The 16,116-nt window shown below is 41.0% G+C and overlaps 1 protein-coding gene across 1 annotated transcript in view; it reads left to right on the top strand.

Annotated features, from left to right (window-relative positions):
* The window catches only part of adamts17 (ADAM metallopeptidase with thrombospondin type 1 motif, 17), a 487,878-nt gene that overhangs the window by 38,416 nt on the left and 433,346 nt on the right, over nucleotides 1–16,116 (top strand). Inside the window, exon 3 of the mRNA XM_050041105.1 lies at nucleotides 8,451–8,622. Coding sequence (XP_049897062.1) covers nucleotides 8,451–8,622 — 172 coding nt within the window. The remainder of the gene's footprint in view (nucleotides 1–8,450; nucleotides 8,623–16,116) is intronic.

Raw genomic sequence — 16,116 nt, 5'->3', positions numbered from 1 at the left:
GTGAAAAGTGGACATGTCCGGGCAAAAGAGGACGTTTGGTCAGCCTAACGCCATTAACGTTACCTAACACAAAGAGAAATGTTAACGGCTCGTTTCTCCTCTGACACGCCACATACCTGTGTGCCGCCACGGCTTGGTTGTCCAGGTACTGGGCAGTCATGACACCAACGAAAGAGGAAATTACTGGACCTGGAGACGGTAAGCCGTTATCTTGCGTTTTTCAGCTGCTCTCATGTTCCCTCCTTTTGTGAAGGCCTTGTTGCCGTCCTCTGCATACCAGGCGTCATATGCCCTGCGGCATATTCCCCCGACATTTGTTCGGAATATTTCAAAACGTCTAGCTTTAAATGAACACTGAAGTTGCGTCTTGTTGCCATCTTATCTGTTTACAATCAGCTGAGAGTGCGCAACTGCATATGTGCGGTCTCTTGTTTTTATGATGGTAGCGTCAAGAGCAGCCAAAGACCACCTGGTGGCAAGATAGTTATCTACCAGTGTTCATAAACAAAAGAATATTGGTCATGGCCGAAATAAAGATAAAGATAGATAGGCTAATTATGTACAGTTAATGCGTTTAAAGATAGATAGGCTAATTATGTACAGTTAATGCGTTCAAGGTCTTCTGACTCTTTAAAAGTTGATGTGTCTCTAGCTCAAAGTATGAGGGACAAGAAGAGGTTGAAAGTCGATGAGTTTTGAAGAGGATTTGAAGATTTTCCAATTTACTTCCATTCACACTAATTAGACTGCCACCAGAACGCCACCTATTGGCCGATTTGCACCAAATTATTAAATTTAAAATTTAAAAATATTAAATTAGACGGCCACCTGAGCGCTACCTAGTGGCGGATCGGTAAGTCCTTCGTCAGATATCCTCAGGAGGGCATTGACAATAATTATACCAAGTTTCGTGTTAATCCGCCCAACCGATGTTGAGATATAAAATACTTCAATTTAAAGAGCGCCACCTTGCGGTCATCACCTGAAATTTTGCACAGAGCCTCAGGGGCTCATGGGGAAGTGGTAAACTGAGTTTCATGTCATTCGGATACACCAATGTGGAGATATGCAGCACTTCCTGTTTACAACGAAATCTGCAGGAAGTTGTTATTTAATAACTTGAGTATTGTTTGGTCTATCGAAATTCTTTTAGTAACTTTTTGTCGGGAGGTTCCACAGATGCTGTGTGCAAAGTTTCATGCAAATCGGTGAAATTGCCTGGGAGGAGTTCGGTACGGTAGGCGGAAATGGGCGTGGCCTATACCACAAGATTCAGCCCAATTCACTGAACGTGTGGATATCAGGTTTTTGAATGTGCGACAAAGTATATGGGAGTTATGAGCCAAAACACACTTTCCTTAATAATAGCGCCACCTAGTGGTGGAAATTCAGGAGGACAATAGATTATAAAATTTTTCGCCAGGTGTGATTTATATTCCAAGTCAGGTGAGTTTTGGGGTATGTTCAGGCAGTGAAAAATGCGATCATTTTGGCGGAAAAAAAAAAAAAAAAAAAGAATAATCAGGAGAAAAACAATAGGGACCTCGCAGGTCTGTGACCTGCTCGGGCCCTAATAATAATAAACAGTGCGATTTCAATAGGGTCCTCGGACGACTTCGTCGTCGCTCGGGCCCTAATAAACAGCGCGATACAATAGGGTNTCGGGCCCTAATAAACAGCGCGATTACAATAGGGTCCTCACGGATGACTTCGTCGTCACTCGGGCCCTAATAATAAACAGCACGATTACAGTAGGGTCCTCACGGACGACTTCCTTGTCGCTCGGGCCCTAATAAACGCAGCAAAAACAAGAGGGCCTTCGTCCTTCGGCCGAGGTCCCTAATAATAAATAATAATAATGAACAGCGCGATTACAATAGGGTCTTCACGGACAACTTCGTCCTCGCTTGGGCCCTAATAATAATAAACAGCGCGATTACAATAGGGTCCTATGGACGACTTCGTCGTCGCTCGGACCCTAATAAATGGAGCAGTTTCAATAGGGCTTTTGCCCGGCCTTCGGTCAGTGCTCGGGCCCTAATAATAATAATTCCTTCAGTTTCAATAGGGCCTTCGCCCTTCCTTCGGTCAGGGCTCGGGCCCTAATAAATCCTTGCATTTCAATAGGGTCCTCGCACCGCTAGGTGCTCGAGCCCTAATTATAATAATAATAATAATAATAATAATAATAATAAAAAAACAAAACAAAAACAAAAGGGTTTCAGCCCTTCGGGCTTTAACCCCTAATTAGCAAGCTAGGTAGCTAACCAGACAGCTGTAGTTGCAATGGCATTTTTTTTAAAAGAAGAAAGAGAGGATCACCTCATCAGTTTTTTTGAGGAACATCCATATCTGTATGACACAAGCCATAGATTTATTACTGACTGTTATATGTAGTGACAAAGTCGCTCAGTTGGCAACACTGAATTGAAGTGAATATTACCTGTTACAGTGTTAAAACGGGTGTCGCCACAATGACAAAATTCTCCTTTTGGTAATTGGCGTCAATAGTCACATTTACCAATATACTGTTATCGGCAGAACGTGGCTGCGAAGCCTCTACCGGTCATGTGTTAATGTACATCCGCAACCGGAGCTAAGGTCGGGAGGATTGTGTTAAATTGGGTGGTCCTTTCTGCTTTGTAACTGTGTCTAAAAAAGCAAAGAAAAAAAAAGACAACCAGGAGTGAAATGTATCAAGATAAAAGCCCAGAGGATCAAATGGATGTAAGCATATAATGTTAGAAGATAAATAAATTAATAAATGAATACACCATAAAACTTGCTAAAATCACTGATCTCAAACAGGCTTATATTTTGGGACAGGCCTTCAATTGCTTTCACACAAAACTGTAGCTCAGCAAAGATAGGGAAATACAATCAAATTGTTCATTTAAACCAGTATGAATATTATTTGTATAAAAATTAGGCTTCAGATAACAAATTAATCATGAATCATTCATTTGATCTAGCTCCGGGGGACAGTGCATCAGAGAGAGAGTTATCACACTCTTTTTATAGTACCCGAGGATTACGGCACCCAGCACACTGAGCACAACACAACTTTACCCTATTAAAGAAAAATTCACAACTTAGATTAATTTTTATGAAAAACCATTTTTTTTTCTTTTCATCTGAGGACCCATACGGACTAAAGAAATATGATTAACTTACAGGATTATTGAGAAATGGACACATAATTTGATTTTACGACCATTTCAGAAGTGGGGAGTCACTTGTGACGTGAGGTGCAGAAAGGGAACCCAGGAGCGGAAACGGAGCCGGTTATAACAATGATTTATTGCGGGTGAATCCACAAAAAATCAAAATTGCAAGAGTCCTTCAAAAAACACAACAGACGTCCAGAGAGTGCTGGGCTGTGAGGGCACGGGAGGCACTGGAAAAGACGGAGGAGAGACATGATTACAAAAACTCATCAAAATGCACAAGAGAAAGTTCACAATGTTACCAAACGGGAGCCAAGCTGATACCACGGAGGTTCTCTGTATACTCTGGCGTCAAGGAGTGTCTCAGCAGGCTTAAAGCAGGCGGCTTGATTGGCAAAGCAGAAACAGGTGAGTCCAATCACTCCTCGACGCAGCAGGGGGGAAGGGTGCCTCCGGAGGAACAAAAGTAAAGTTACCCAAACAACACACACACAACCGGAACAAACTATCAAAATAAAAGCAGCAAATACAAACCACAACATCACTACCTTTATTTGTCTCTCTGTTTTACCATACTGGCAAATGTGGGTGCATCATTCCTTGGTGCCTGTGCTTTCAGTGAAATGAACTGATCAATTGAATGATATAAACAGTCTGACTGAGCTAACAATATGTAGCATCACCATACTGACAAAAGTTTAAACATATATTTGTATGCACACACAACTAACTAATGTTAGCTCAAGTGGGTAGCCAATAACCCGGTTTATACATCCAAAGAACTTCTTTATTAAGGAACTGCTTGGCAACAAGACCAGGGCCCAGTATTTCAAAGTGATCTGATAGGATCCTGGCCGGATTGGATTAAATCCTGATCTGATCCTAAAACTGGGTATTTCAACACAGATCAAGAGGATCCTGATCCTGAGGATCAGGATTCAGATCTGGTAATCCAATGCTCCCTTTAATCCAGATAAAGGCTGCATTTGGGTATTTCAAAAGTTAAGGCAGAGATCTGGATCAATTTGATACCAAATTTCAGGATTATTTGGATCCCACCTCAGAGGTGGATTTGACAAAGCCTCAGCTCCACTTCTCCTAGATATTGTTACTCAAGATGTTCATTACACTTAATCTAAATTAGTGTTTTAGTTGTAAGTAATTTCAAGCATAGAAAAATATTGTTTGGCCATACTTCCTGAAGCTGCTGTAAACAAGAGTAACAAATACAGACCTGTTTCTCAATGTCTAGTTTCACCTAACATTGTAACTTGTTTGTACCAAAACATCCAACATATGTTTGTGGTCAGACAAAGGCAAGGAAATGTAATGCAAAGCAAATTTATTTGTATAGCACATTATTTTCTTTACATAGAGTGTAAGAAACAACACAGTGATTAACATAATAAGCACATGGACAACAACTCAGTCCTCTGACATTTCTGAATGAACCGCATAATTTATACTAGTACTGTGTATTTTTCCAATACTGCAGCAGTCTGCTCTGCACACATGCAATTTTTTTTTTTTTAAAAGTCCGCCGTGTTGGCAATAACATAACGTTAAACTCTGAACAGGTAGGTGTTTAAAGAGTTCATGTATGATGTACTTCAGATTAATTCCCTTTTAAATTAAGCCATAGACCGCAAAATACACCAACAAAGCCAGCTACCTCGCTAGCCTGCTAGCTTCTTAACATGCAAGTCAATGGAGCCACCTTAGCTACCGTTAGCATGACCTCGGCTCAATTAGAGATCGGTACGCCCACGTTTTAAGTAGGTGACAATTCAAATAGCTGGCTCACATCAGATGGTGGGTGACTTTCGTATGGTCTTAAAAACGCTACACATTAGGTAACGGTAAATTTACATTTTGTTGTGGAAGCTGCGCTACCAACTGCTCCTTTCGTGAAGTAGTCCGCCATAGAGACAGAGCGCAATGCGTCGATAATCTGTAAACCACGCCCCCAAAGGGGAAACATTTCAGATCCGGGGGCGGAGTCGTGACATTTGGAAATCCGTATCCAGTCAGATTGGGATCAAAGTGATCCACCCTGCCAATGTTTTGAAATACCCAGATAAAGTCAACAGGATCACCTCGATCCCTAATTGAGAAAAGGAGGATTTCATTATCCGGATTATTCTGATCCAGATTACAAGTTTTGAAATACTGGGCCCAGGTGTCTAATAGAGACAGGCCTTTGTTTGTCAAAATGTGTAGACACACCAGGCTAGTAAAAGGGCCTGGGTGTTCAATTGGGACTAGGCTTTTCAGAATCAGAATCAGAATCAGAATCAGAGATACTTTATTGATCCCCGGGGGGAAATTGTTGGCATTACAGGTGCTCCTTACAAGAGTAGGAAGATAGAAAGATAGAAAGAACTGAATTGAAGTTTTACAGTGTGAACAAATAAATGTGGACCAATGGAAGTTTTAGCAGCAGTACCTAGTTAATTAGGCTACATGCTATTTAATATTGTGCAATTATACATGTACACAGCAGCCAAGTCTTCCAGTAATTAGTAGCCTCGCCTATGTATTAGTCCCTCACATGGGGAAAAAAAAAATTCTTGATGTATAAGTCAGTGTGAATGATTTTGTAATCCGTGTCATGGACATCAATTTTTCCACATAGCTGTGAATGTGTACGCTACCATGGACAATTGTAGCTAGGGTTATGATAACGTAGCTGCCCAGGGATTTAAACATTCATTTATCTAAATTTGACAAGATAACCTGTGACAATGCATCAACTAATGCCTGGTTCACACTACACAACATTTTTGTCTGTTCCAACAGTCACTATGTCAGAATATCGTACCATGACTTGGTCGACAGACATGATAAATGGAGAAAATGTACCGCACACCAAGTCTCAGCTCCCATTAAAGGCTTTTTTATTTGCGCTGTGACGTTTCGAGCACAAGGCTCTTTCTCAAACTCCTGTTACGTGGATAGACAGAGAGTTGGCAGCTTAAGAAGATACCCGCCCATACACGACATGTGATTTAACACACCTGGGCCTCTAGTTTCGCAGACCGGGCGAGGCAGAGGCGCAGGGCACCTGCGCTTCACCAACTGGGTGTGGCCAGGCGGATTTTGCAAGATTGGCACACCTTGCGTGCTGGCGCAGCTACTCCTCTTTCGCACCTCCGTCCCTCCTACCTGCGCAAGTCGGAAAGAGGGAGGAGAGAAGGCGTGGAGTGGATTTTACACAGCCAATTCACATTACACCAATCAAATGAGCCCCTCTCCTCGCCCTTAAATGCGCCACGAAAAGGCGTAATGAGAGTTTACTCAATTCGCCATGGCAGAAGAGAGCAGCAGCGTCAGACGGCCAAACTTCTCCCAGGAGGAAACTGATGTTTTGGTCCGGGAGGTCCAAGCTCGCAGTGTCCGAATATACGGAACTGCGAGCAGACCTCCACGGGCTGATGATGCAAAGGTAGCCTGGGAGGAGGTTACCACATTTGTAAATCAATGTTGCTTTTCTTTCGTGCGCGCACACTCTCTCTTTCTCTCTCGCAGTCTCACTCTGTTTCTTTTCTTTTGACTTTTTTAAGATGACAGATGCTGAATATATACTCCCTATCTGATGCTGTGGCTGTTTGTGGTTGGTTGAGAGGGATGTGAACTCATTAGTTTGCAGCTGTGTTAATCAAATCAGGTTGGGTTTCCATTACGCGTGTCAAACGTGCCAAACGATGCCAATCCCCTTTGATCTGACATCAGATGTGACGGGACAGTCGATATAGAGATACATTTATGTGCTTATTGCAGATAGTTGCATTGAATAGTGTTTTTTGTGGGTATTTATTGCATCGTTAATGTGCCTGACATTCTGAAAATCTGCCTGTGAGGTTTTGGTGACATGTGCTTTTAGCGCACCTTCGGTGAAGCCTTTTGGCACGAAACTGTCACTGCGCCAAGCTGGATCTGTCAACACCTCCCCCTGCTGTGCCACCACACCCATCTCAGCACACCTCGGTCTGCCAAACTACCAAACTGAGCGCGCCTCGGGTTGCGCTACTCGAAACTAGCTCTGCGTGGGGTTCGCCACCCTGCGCCGCGCCGGGAAACTAGAGGCCCTGCTGTCAATTGGTATCAATCAGTTTGGAAAAATACTTAGAAAAATATATAGAAAAATATTATACAAATACATTTGAAAAATATTGCAAGGTACATTGTGAAATACATAGAAGGTACCTAAATATCAAAGTAATATAAATCCACATGCAGACAATATGTGGACACAATTGAAATTACATAGCATATTTTAGACAATATGTGGACACAATTGAAATTACATAGCATATTTTACAAATTTACAACATCTGGACCTCCTATAGTAGAGTAAGGCGGGATCAAGCTACAGAGCCATCATAAACTATGAACTATAATTTTATGATGATTATATGATTTTGTGTGTACCTATCCAGGGACTACAGATGGAAAGTAGCTGACAGCTAAATCTGGCACAAAGCATCTTTTCTCATCTGAGATTAATGTTTTTTTTTGTGCACTGTCCCTGTCCAATAAAGTGTTAATAATAATAAGAGGCACCTCTGTCTTAAAACGGGATTTATAGTAGGTATTTTTAAAGACAGATAAACTGCATAGCATAGCATATTGTTATTACTATTATTTCAGTCACTGTGTCTGTTCATGTGCCAGCCAAAATGTTGTTGTAGTAACGCAAAAGATGCCACCAGATGGCAGGAGCTACATTTGAAGTACTGCATGCAAACATGCAAGTCACTGAATCCTCCACAAGAAGTTCCTGCAAATGTTTCATAATAAAAGCCTTTTTAGAAAATGAAGATATTCTCTCAACTTAAGTAATAAGTGGCTTTTAATTTTATACATCTGTATAAAATTAAAAGCCCCTTATTACTTCGGTGGGTTGCTAAAGTGCCTCTACGGTTTCACGCCATAATTTTTCCTTTTTACTGTGTGTGGTAACATCCCTACAGGAAATATCAAAAAGGCTGGGGTGTTGTTGTCACACAGTTGTCTATGGCAGCAGATTGCACTGTGTTCCTATTGGTCAAAGTCACTGGAGAAGTTGTGAACGAAAAAAGAAAATCAAATATGCTGACGTGGCGTCAGTTGTCGTCTGCTATGACACACTACAAGAGATAAGGCTGTGGATTATCGCGTATGATCCGACTAATTCTGTAGGAAACAAAGTATTAATGTTTTACTTTTCTTTACTCTAAAAACCAGTGTCCTTATGGGAATAATCATACTGTCATCTCTTACATATCTCTGTTTTATGCACAGACTGGACTCATCCAGATTGCGGAAGACAGCCTATTCATTCAGCCAATTGACGAAAATGTCCCCTTACAGTCCTTCTCAGGACTTAAACACCGGCTGCTGCGACACCGACGCCATGCAAAGACCAGCTCTACTCAAGATGCTGACCAGCCTCACTACTGTGGGACTGTACAAGGTGAGTGACACAGAGAGCCAGACTGGATGGAACAGGATAGTCACAGTGTCTGACAAGTTTGCTGGTACCATTGTAAAATGGACACCAACCACCCACATTACGATAGATGTGATGAACAGTGCTATTTTTAAGGTATAAATGGGGTGTGTCAAAAAATGCACTCCTATTATTATTATCAGTGTACAATCCCACACCAGTGACTGCTAGACGTGCAGTAGCTATACATGTATTGGTGCTCCTGGTTGCACTGCCCTGCAGCACTTGCCGCCACTGTCCTATTTTCACCCTCCCTAAATCAAATGCATTTTTCCCCGCTCGCTCTCTGCTTGTACATACCAGCTCCTGTAGTTGCTCTTTTTCTCTGCTCCTATGACAGCTTGACTTCTCACCATGGATGTATAAAGATCTGTATCTGTTAGTGTGTCTCATGTGTGATGAAGACTGGATGAGGAGAGACTTGTTATTGAGGACGGGAAATAGCTCAAGATTAACGAATCACAATCCATCATAATAAAGATGATGGCCAAAAAGATATTGCCTGTTGAGTCAAAGCTCTAGAGATTGGCTCTTCAGGTGAAGAATCAACTTTAATCAGTGGCTGTCCACACATGATTTTAAGCTAATGCAGAGGTGGAAGTGGTACAGACCTCTCAGTAATAATACATTATGTGGTCGTCCATTGACAAGCTGCAGCGCCGCACGTCCGGTGTGCTGAGCGGCACTTGGCGCACTTCAACTGGTGCAACGCGGTGGCACTGATGTGTTTTCAGCTTAACTCCTCTTGATGTAGCTGTGTTTTATTTAGCTAGATAGCTAACATTTTGCTTACATTAGCTAACTTAAGATGTGACTATATATCATATATTTGTGTCAGTGAAGACTGACAGTCCCTCAACAACAGCTTTTAACCATCTTCAAAATTTGGTATTCTTTTTTTTTTCTTTTTGTTTTCCAAACTTGGTCAACTCTTTTTGGAGCGCAGAGGGAAAAAGAGGTGCTAAAAAGAGGTATGATGGGTCAAGAAACAAGCAGTCAGATGATCAGACAGGTCGGAAACCTCCACGTTGGATGGACTTATCTGAAAAAGAAAAGGAATGTGAATGGTAGAAGTGTGACCTTAACTGTGTGTTGTGAACATCCATCACTGTTTACAGACCCACTTTCTGCTAGTTCAACTTTCTCCAAATGTACCAGAGTTTTTGGCAGGTATTATTTTCGTAACCCTTGTGGTTTTGTTGCCAAGATAATAGTGTTTTTGTTGAATTTACAGTGAGGACTTGTTTTTTAAAGCAGAGCAAAGCTAATCTCCCTTTTTTCTGAACTGACTGTTTTTATAATGTGGGACACACTTGAACACAGAATCCACTCAAAAGCAATGACCGGCTCGGAAAGTCATAGAAAACTTTAAATAGTTGCAGATTGGAGTTATAATTACCCAAGCACGTCTCTGAGTAGAGCGCTGTTCTGGAGGCAGAATCAATAAAGCAAGCCAAAAAGCCACATCACACAACCAGAAACCTGATTTAAAATTTTGCTGCACTGCTACAACAGTGTGGTCTTGGGAAAAGACTTAGAGGTAGGAGACTTCTTAACAGTGCTTATTCTGTCAAATACGTGTTTTTGTTGGGTTTTTTTGCACTTTGCAGTTTCTCTGATATAATATTGATTACTGACTGACGTCCAATGATCTCTGGTAAATGAAATAGCATTTGCACTTTGAGTAAGTGACTGAGTTCAAGTTTAGTTACTTTCTCTGATTCATACAGGTCCTGTATGCACACAGCTATTGTTTTTTGGCTTAATAGACAATTCCAAACACAAGCACACACACTTCATTATAACTCGCAGGATTCACAGACAAAACACACGTCTTTTGCAGGACACATTTTCCCCACAAATACATCATGCTAATGTTATCAGCACAAACCTATGGCATTTTATGTTGTATAAAATAGCCTAGCAGCAAGCAGAGTTTTCCTCTACACATCACACACAGGACCTAAAATGCAGGCTTGCAGTCAGTTGCCACCCAATTACCGGCTGTAGTTAAGCTGTAGTTAACTTCTTAGATTTAGTATTATCCACAGGTCTGTGGTAATTAGCATACTTCAAAATAGTGCTTTACTGGCTTTAATGATACAGTTTCACACTTACATCAGTCTGATTAGCTGTATCTGTGTGCTTAGCTTGTCGGTGGGAGCTCAAACAAAGTACTTTGGTGATAAAATTCCATTTCACACTAACAGCATATTACTTTTGACTTGTCAACTGAGCCTTATGGGACTTTTTCTAAGTGAAAGGAGGCATTCAGAAGCTTAGTGGTGTCATTATATTCCATCAATGTGGCAGCAGGAAGCCACGACTTAACTACAAGTAAGGGTGCATCAAAGACACAAAATAGCAGCATGCAATTAACGGAATTAAAAAAAATGAAAAAGCTTTATGTTCGGACCATAATTGCATCGCGATGAATGCATTAACGCTGACAGCCCAGTTAATATAAGTGTAAATGCAGCAAAACACATTGCCATGACATTGTAATTGGACATCAGTCCGGTGTCAATTTAATCGTGTCACCACGTTCTTAAGAAAAAACAAACAAACAATGCAATGTTCAGGGATGACTATGGGCAACTATTGCCTGTTGTGTTTACATGCAAGTTTGTTTACAGAATGTCACCAGCTTTTTTGCCAAAATGATGCAGTAATAAACAGCATCAGCAGGGTTTACACGACCATTATAAAGCCTGGGCACAACGTTTCTAACTTTATCTTTCACCCTGCCTACTTGCACAAGCTTGAAGAAAAATGTCAACACTTGAAGAAAGACACAACGTAGCTTAACACTAGTTGGTAGCACAACAGATAATGAAAACTCCCCCAAAAAAATATTTCATGGGGCATTGGTGGCTTAGTAATGGTAATGGACCTGCATTTGTATAGCGCCTTTCTAGTCATCCAACCACTCAAAGCACTTTTTACACTATGAGTCACATTGACCCATTCTCATACACATTAATATACTGGTGGCCACCTGCTACTCAGTTCTTTTGTTAACACACCGATGGAAGCATCATCGGGAGCAATTTGGGGTTCAGTAGCTTGCTCAAGGACACTTCAGCATACAGACAGGAGGAGCCGGGGATCGAACCGCTGATCTTCTGATTGGTGGACGACCCGCTCTACCTGGGGCAGGCGCCCGATGTACAAAGGCACCGTCCTTGCTGCAGCGGCCCGGGCTCAATTCTAGGAGTCTCAGTGTGTCTCCCTCTTTCTCTCCCCCTTCACACACTCAACTGTCCTATCCATTAAAGGCAAAAACGCCCGAAAAAATAATAGTTATTTTTTTTCCATAAATAAAAAATAACAAAAACCCAGGAAGGGCAACTGAGGAGGGATACCTCTTCGAGAATGGACAGACATGCAACATATGACCATATGATAAAATGAATCAGAGAGAGGGAGAGAGAGAGACAGACGCACAGCAACAACAATAATAACTAGAGAATGAAATTTCTGAAGACATTGCAGGTGTGAATGTACATTCTGAATAGCTGACGCTACGCTGCAATAGTGGCTTGAAATGTTGAATAATACCATTAATGTGTGAATGATGTGGAATATTTTAAGGTTGTTTGAAAAGCTGACGCTACACTGCAATGCTGGCCTAAAGGCCAAAACACACCGGCGGCGTCATTGACACGAGTCAAGTGCCGCCCCCAACACACACAAAAAGCGTTGCTGTGGGGTGTCAACTGGATTTCTAGTGCAAACTCCAGTCCGGGAAGCTGGGAAGTACAAAATAGCGCTTTTTCAAGGGCGGCGACGCTGGAAAAATAGGTCAATAGCGTAAAGTGCCGCGGCACGGCACGTCGACGCGCGATGAGCCGCCGCCGGTGTGGGTTTGTAAATAGAAAATAATAGGGGCAGCTGTTTTAACGCGCGTCGTACAGCGCCGGTGTGTTTTGGCCTTAAGTGTATAAGAAGAAGGTGAAGTAGTGTGAATAGTTGGAAAAGTGTAAATAGGTTTAATTAGTATGAATGTAATTGAAAAGTTGTATGATACTCATAATGTGGAATATTTCAAGGTTCTTGAAAAGCTGATGCTACACTGCAATGCTGGCTTTAAATGTTGAATAATAACTTTAATGCATAAAGGAGGTGGAATATTTGAAGGTTTTTTGAAAAGCTTACGCTACATTGCAATGCTGGCTTTAATGTGTAAGATAAGGTAAAGTGATAGTAATGGTTGAAAAAGTTGAAAGGTATCTAATAAGTATTGAAAAGTTGAATGTCACTCATATTGTTGAATATTTGAAGGTTTGTTGAAAAGCTGACGCTACACTGCAATGCTGACTTGCGTAAGAAGGTGAAGTAGTTGGAGTAGATGGAAAGGTGGTAAGGGGTTTCATTTGTATGAATTCGTGCTGCATACTACATGTACTACATGTACTGAGCACTATCTGTGGATAATATTACAATACGTATTTAATATGTATTATGCATGTCTGTCCATTATATGTATTTAATATTTATAATCCCAAAGAAGCAACAGTAGTATTACTAATAAAGGCTGCAGTAGTATATGATAGATGGAAAACACTGATATATTTACATGCTGTTTAAAATGGAGATTCTGCTGCTGTCATCTCTGCATTTGAGATTCAGAGATAAGCACACACCTACATGTCTGTGTTTGTGTGTCCGAGTGGTTGCCATAGTAATGTTAACTGCCTAGTGACTCCTTGCTGAAGCAGTTAGTCTCACAGAGATTAAGTTGAAACACTCGTTTCAAACTGCTGGCCTTTCCTCAAAAACTAACTCATATCAACATAATTTGTATACCTGAGAGAGAGGACAACTTGAGCAATCAGCAGTGTGAAATTTGTGTCTGTAGTGTCAAAAATGTGAGCATGATCGCAGGGAAGAAAATTGGTACGATCCGCTGTCCTTTCTGGTCTCACTTAACATAAATAACATAGAGTTCTATGCCTCAGTTGGTAGAGTTTCTCTCCCTTTCAGGCTCACTTTGCCAAATGTGTGAGTCTGATTGCTTCCAGAATAACACTGATAGAAAGAGGACAAGTATTACTCCATTTTGACCAAAAATGATGTATGTAGAGTGAAAATTGTGGGTGTGGCAGCAATTAACTTAAACTCTTACCAGCATTGCCGCCCCATGTGTAACGGAGTTAATATACAGCATGTACGATTCCACTTGCCATGGCTCACACTTCTTTATTTTATTGATTACTTTCGCTAAAACTGATTTATTTTATGGTCAGCGAACGCAACACCCCTGCAGACTAGGGTCGTGTACTCCGGAAGATAGCAACAGTTTGTCTGCGCTGTCTCCCTGGTAGGTGCACATGTTATCAGCTCTGTAATTATTTTGTATTATTTATCTTAATTTTATATCTAAGGGGTTGTGTATGTTACCTTTTGTAAGACTGGAGCGCCCAATCAGTTGAGCACGTCCTTTCGTAAAAGTTGACGGTGTTTTTAATTATTTGTGTGTAACGTGGTTAGCATAACACAGGGTTTAGCTAACTTGCACTCCTTTTTTATTTTATATTCCCAGTGTGAGAGCACGTGTGTAAATGAGGCCAAGACTGACTTTACAAATATTCCTCTGCCAGGTACGCTTTTTGTGTATTTTATGTTCATTTTAAAACTAAAGCGACAGTTTGGCTGCGCTGTCTCCCTGTGTGAGAGCACATGTGTGTAAATGAGGCCAAGACTGACTGTACAAATATTCCTCTGCCAGATGCTGGAATAAACGGCGAGTGTCAACAGTGTGCTGATTTTTCTCATGATTATACACAACGCAAGAAAGAGAGAGTACACAACCGCTACACATGCAAAGGTGAGGAAGAAAAGGGTGGGAAGAAAAGGGTGGTGAGAGGGAGTGCAGGCTTTAAATAAGGAGTGATCAGGTGAACTCAATCAGCTATATGAGGCAAAAGGTGAAAACAAAAGCCAATCAGAAATGAGGAAAGGAGAGGAAAGGAAGTGAGGTAACGGTGAATGACGTGAGTGAGGAAAGGAATGAGAAAATAAAAGAGAATAAGAATCTTTATTACACAGTGCAACAACATCAACATCATCACTTCCTGTAAGTCTTAACCTGCGTTTTTTTTTTCCTTTGCTACCCTTTAGCATCTTTCTCAGAATTGTTAAATGTTTTTTAGATGGAAATGTTTTTTCTTATCCAGCAAATCCACACCAACCACCTTCTGCAAAGTCACCACACTTTTAATGAACTCTGCATCAGGAAAAGAGCCTCCAGGGCTGAAAAATGAAACCAACACAGAAATGCCAATAACTGTCTTCATTCTTTGAATGGCCTCTTGAGTTCAGTTCACACTGACACCAATGTTAAAATGTCCAACTCAACTCTACATTTTATTATGGCTCACGGTTATGCATAATTGAGGGCAGGGCTACTTGAATGACAGACTGTCTGTGATGTTTCACTTAGGGCTGTAGTCTCCTGGTCGACTTGTCGATTATTTCGTCGCTATGCTCCCGTCCGACCAAATTCTCATTGGTTGAATAATCGCCGTGTTACTTCATAAGGAGAAAAGTGCTACATAGACAGCTTTCCAGGATTAATCCATTATTTCCTGCGGCGGGGGGACAGGCTAAGTTACCTGTGAAAATGGGGGTGTTTTCAAAACACCCCCGTTGTTGACAGAAAGTTGGACTCGCCCACCCTTGCGCTCAGTGTCGTGGTGACGCAGACTAGAGGGTGACACAGGAGTGGATTTTCAGTCCTGTCCCATCCCACTCCCACAAAAATAATCCCATCCCGTCCCAATCCCATGAAACAGAAAAAAAAAAATCCCGTCCCACCCAATCCCACAAGAATGACTCCTGTCCCATCCCGCTCTCATGTTGTGTTTCAGTTACAGTAAAAAAAAAAAATAATAAAATACAGTACATGGATCACACAATGCCTATCTTAGTTGCCTAATTATTTTTACATTCACTCCACTTTGAAGCTGTTCAGAATGATAAACACATTTGATTTCTGATGTGGTCAGACAACACATCATAAGAACCAGTTCTGAGAGAGAAAAATGTAGTTAAAGTATTGCAGTAAAAGTAGTGTTTGGTTCCTTTGACTGATATTATTATATATGACATCATTAGATTATTAATACTGAAGCATCAGTGTTAGAGCAGCATGTTACTGTTGTAGCTGCTGGAGGTGGAACTAGTTTCAACTACTTTATAAAAACTTGACTGTTTATGTGTTATGTGTACATGTGTGTATGTGTATATGTGTATATGTATGTGTATGTGTATGTATATATATATATATACATATATATATGTATGTATGTATGTGTGTATGTATGTGTACGTGTATATATATACAGTGGTGTGAAAAAGTGTTTGCCCCCTTCCTGATTTCTTACTTTTTTGCATGTTTTCCGCACTTAAATGTTTCAGATCATCAAACAAATTTAAACATTAGTCAAAGATAAC

The sequence above is a fragment of the Epinephelus moara genome, chromosome 1, assembly GCF_006386435.1.
Source record: "Epinephelus moara isolate mb chromosome 1, YSFRI_EMoa_1.0, whole genome shotgun sequence".
Lineage (NCBI taxonomy): Eukaryota > Metazoa > Chordata > Actinopteri > Perciformes > Serranidae > Epinephelus > Epinephelus moara.
This window is presented reverse-complemented; position numbering and strand designations above follow the sequence as displayed.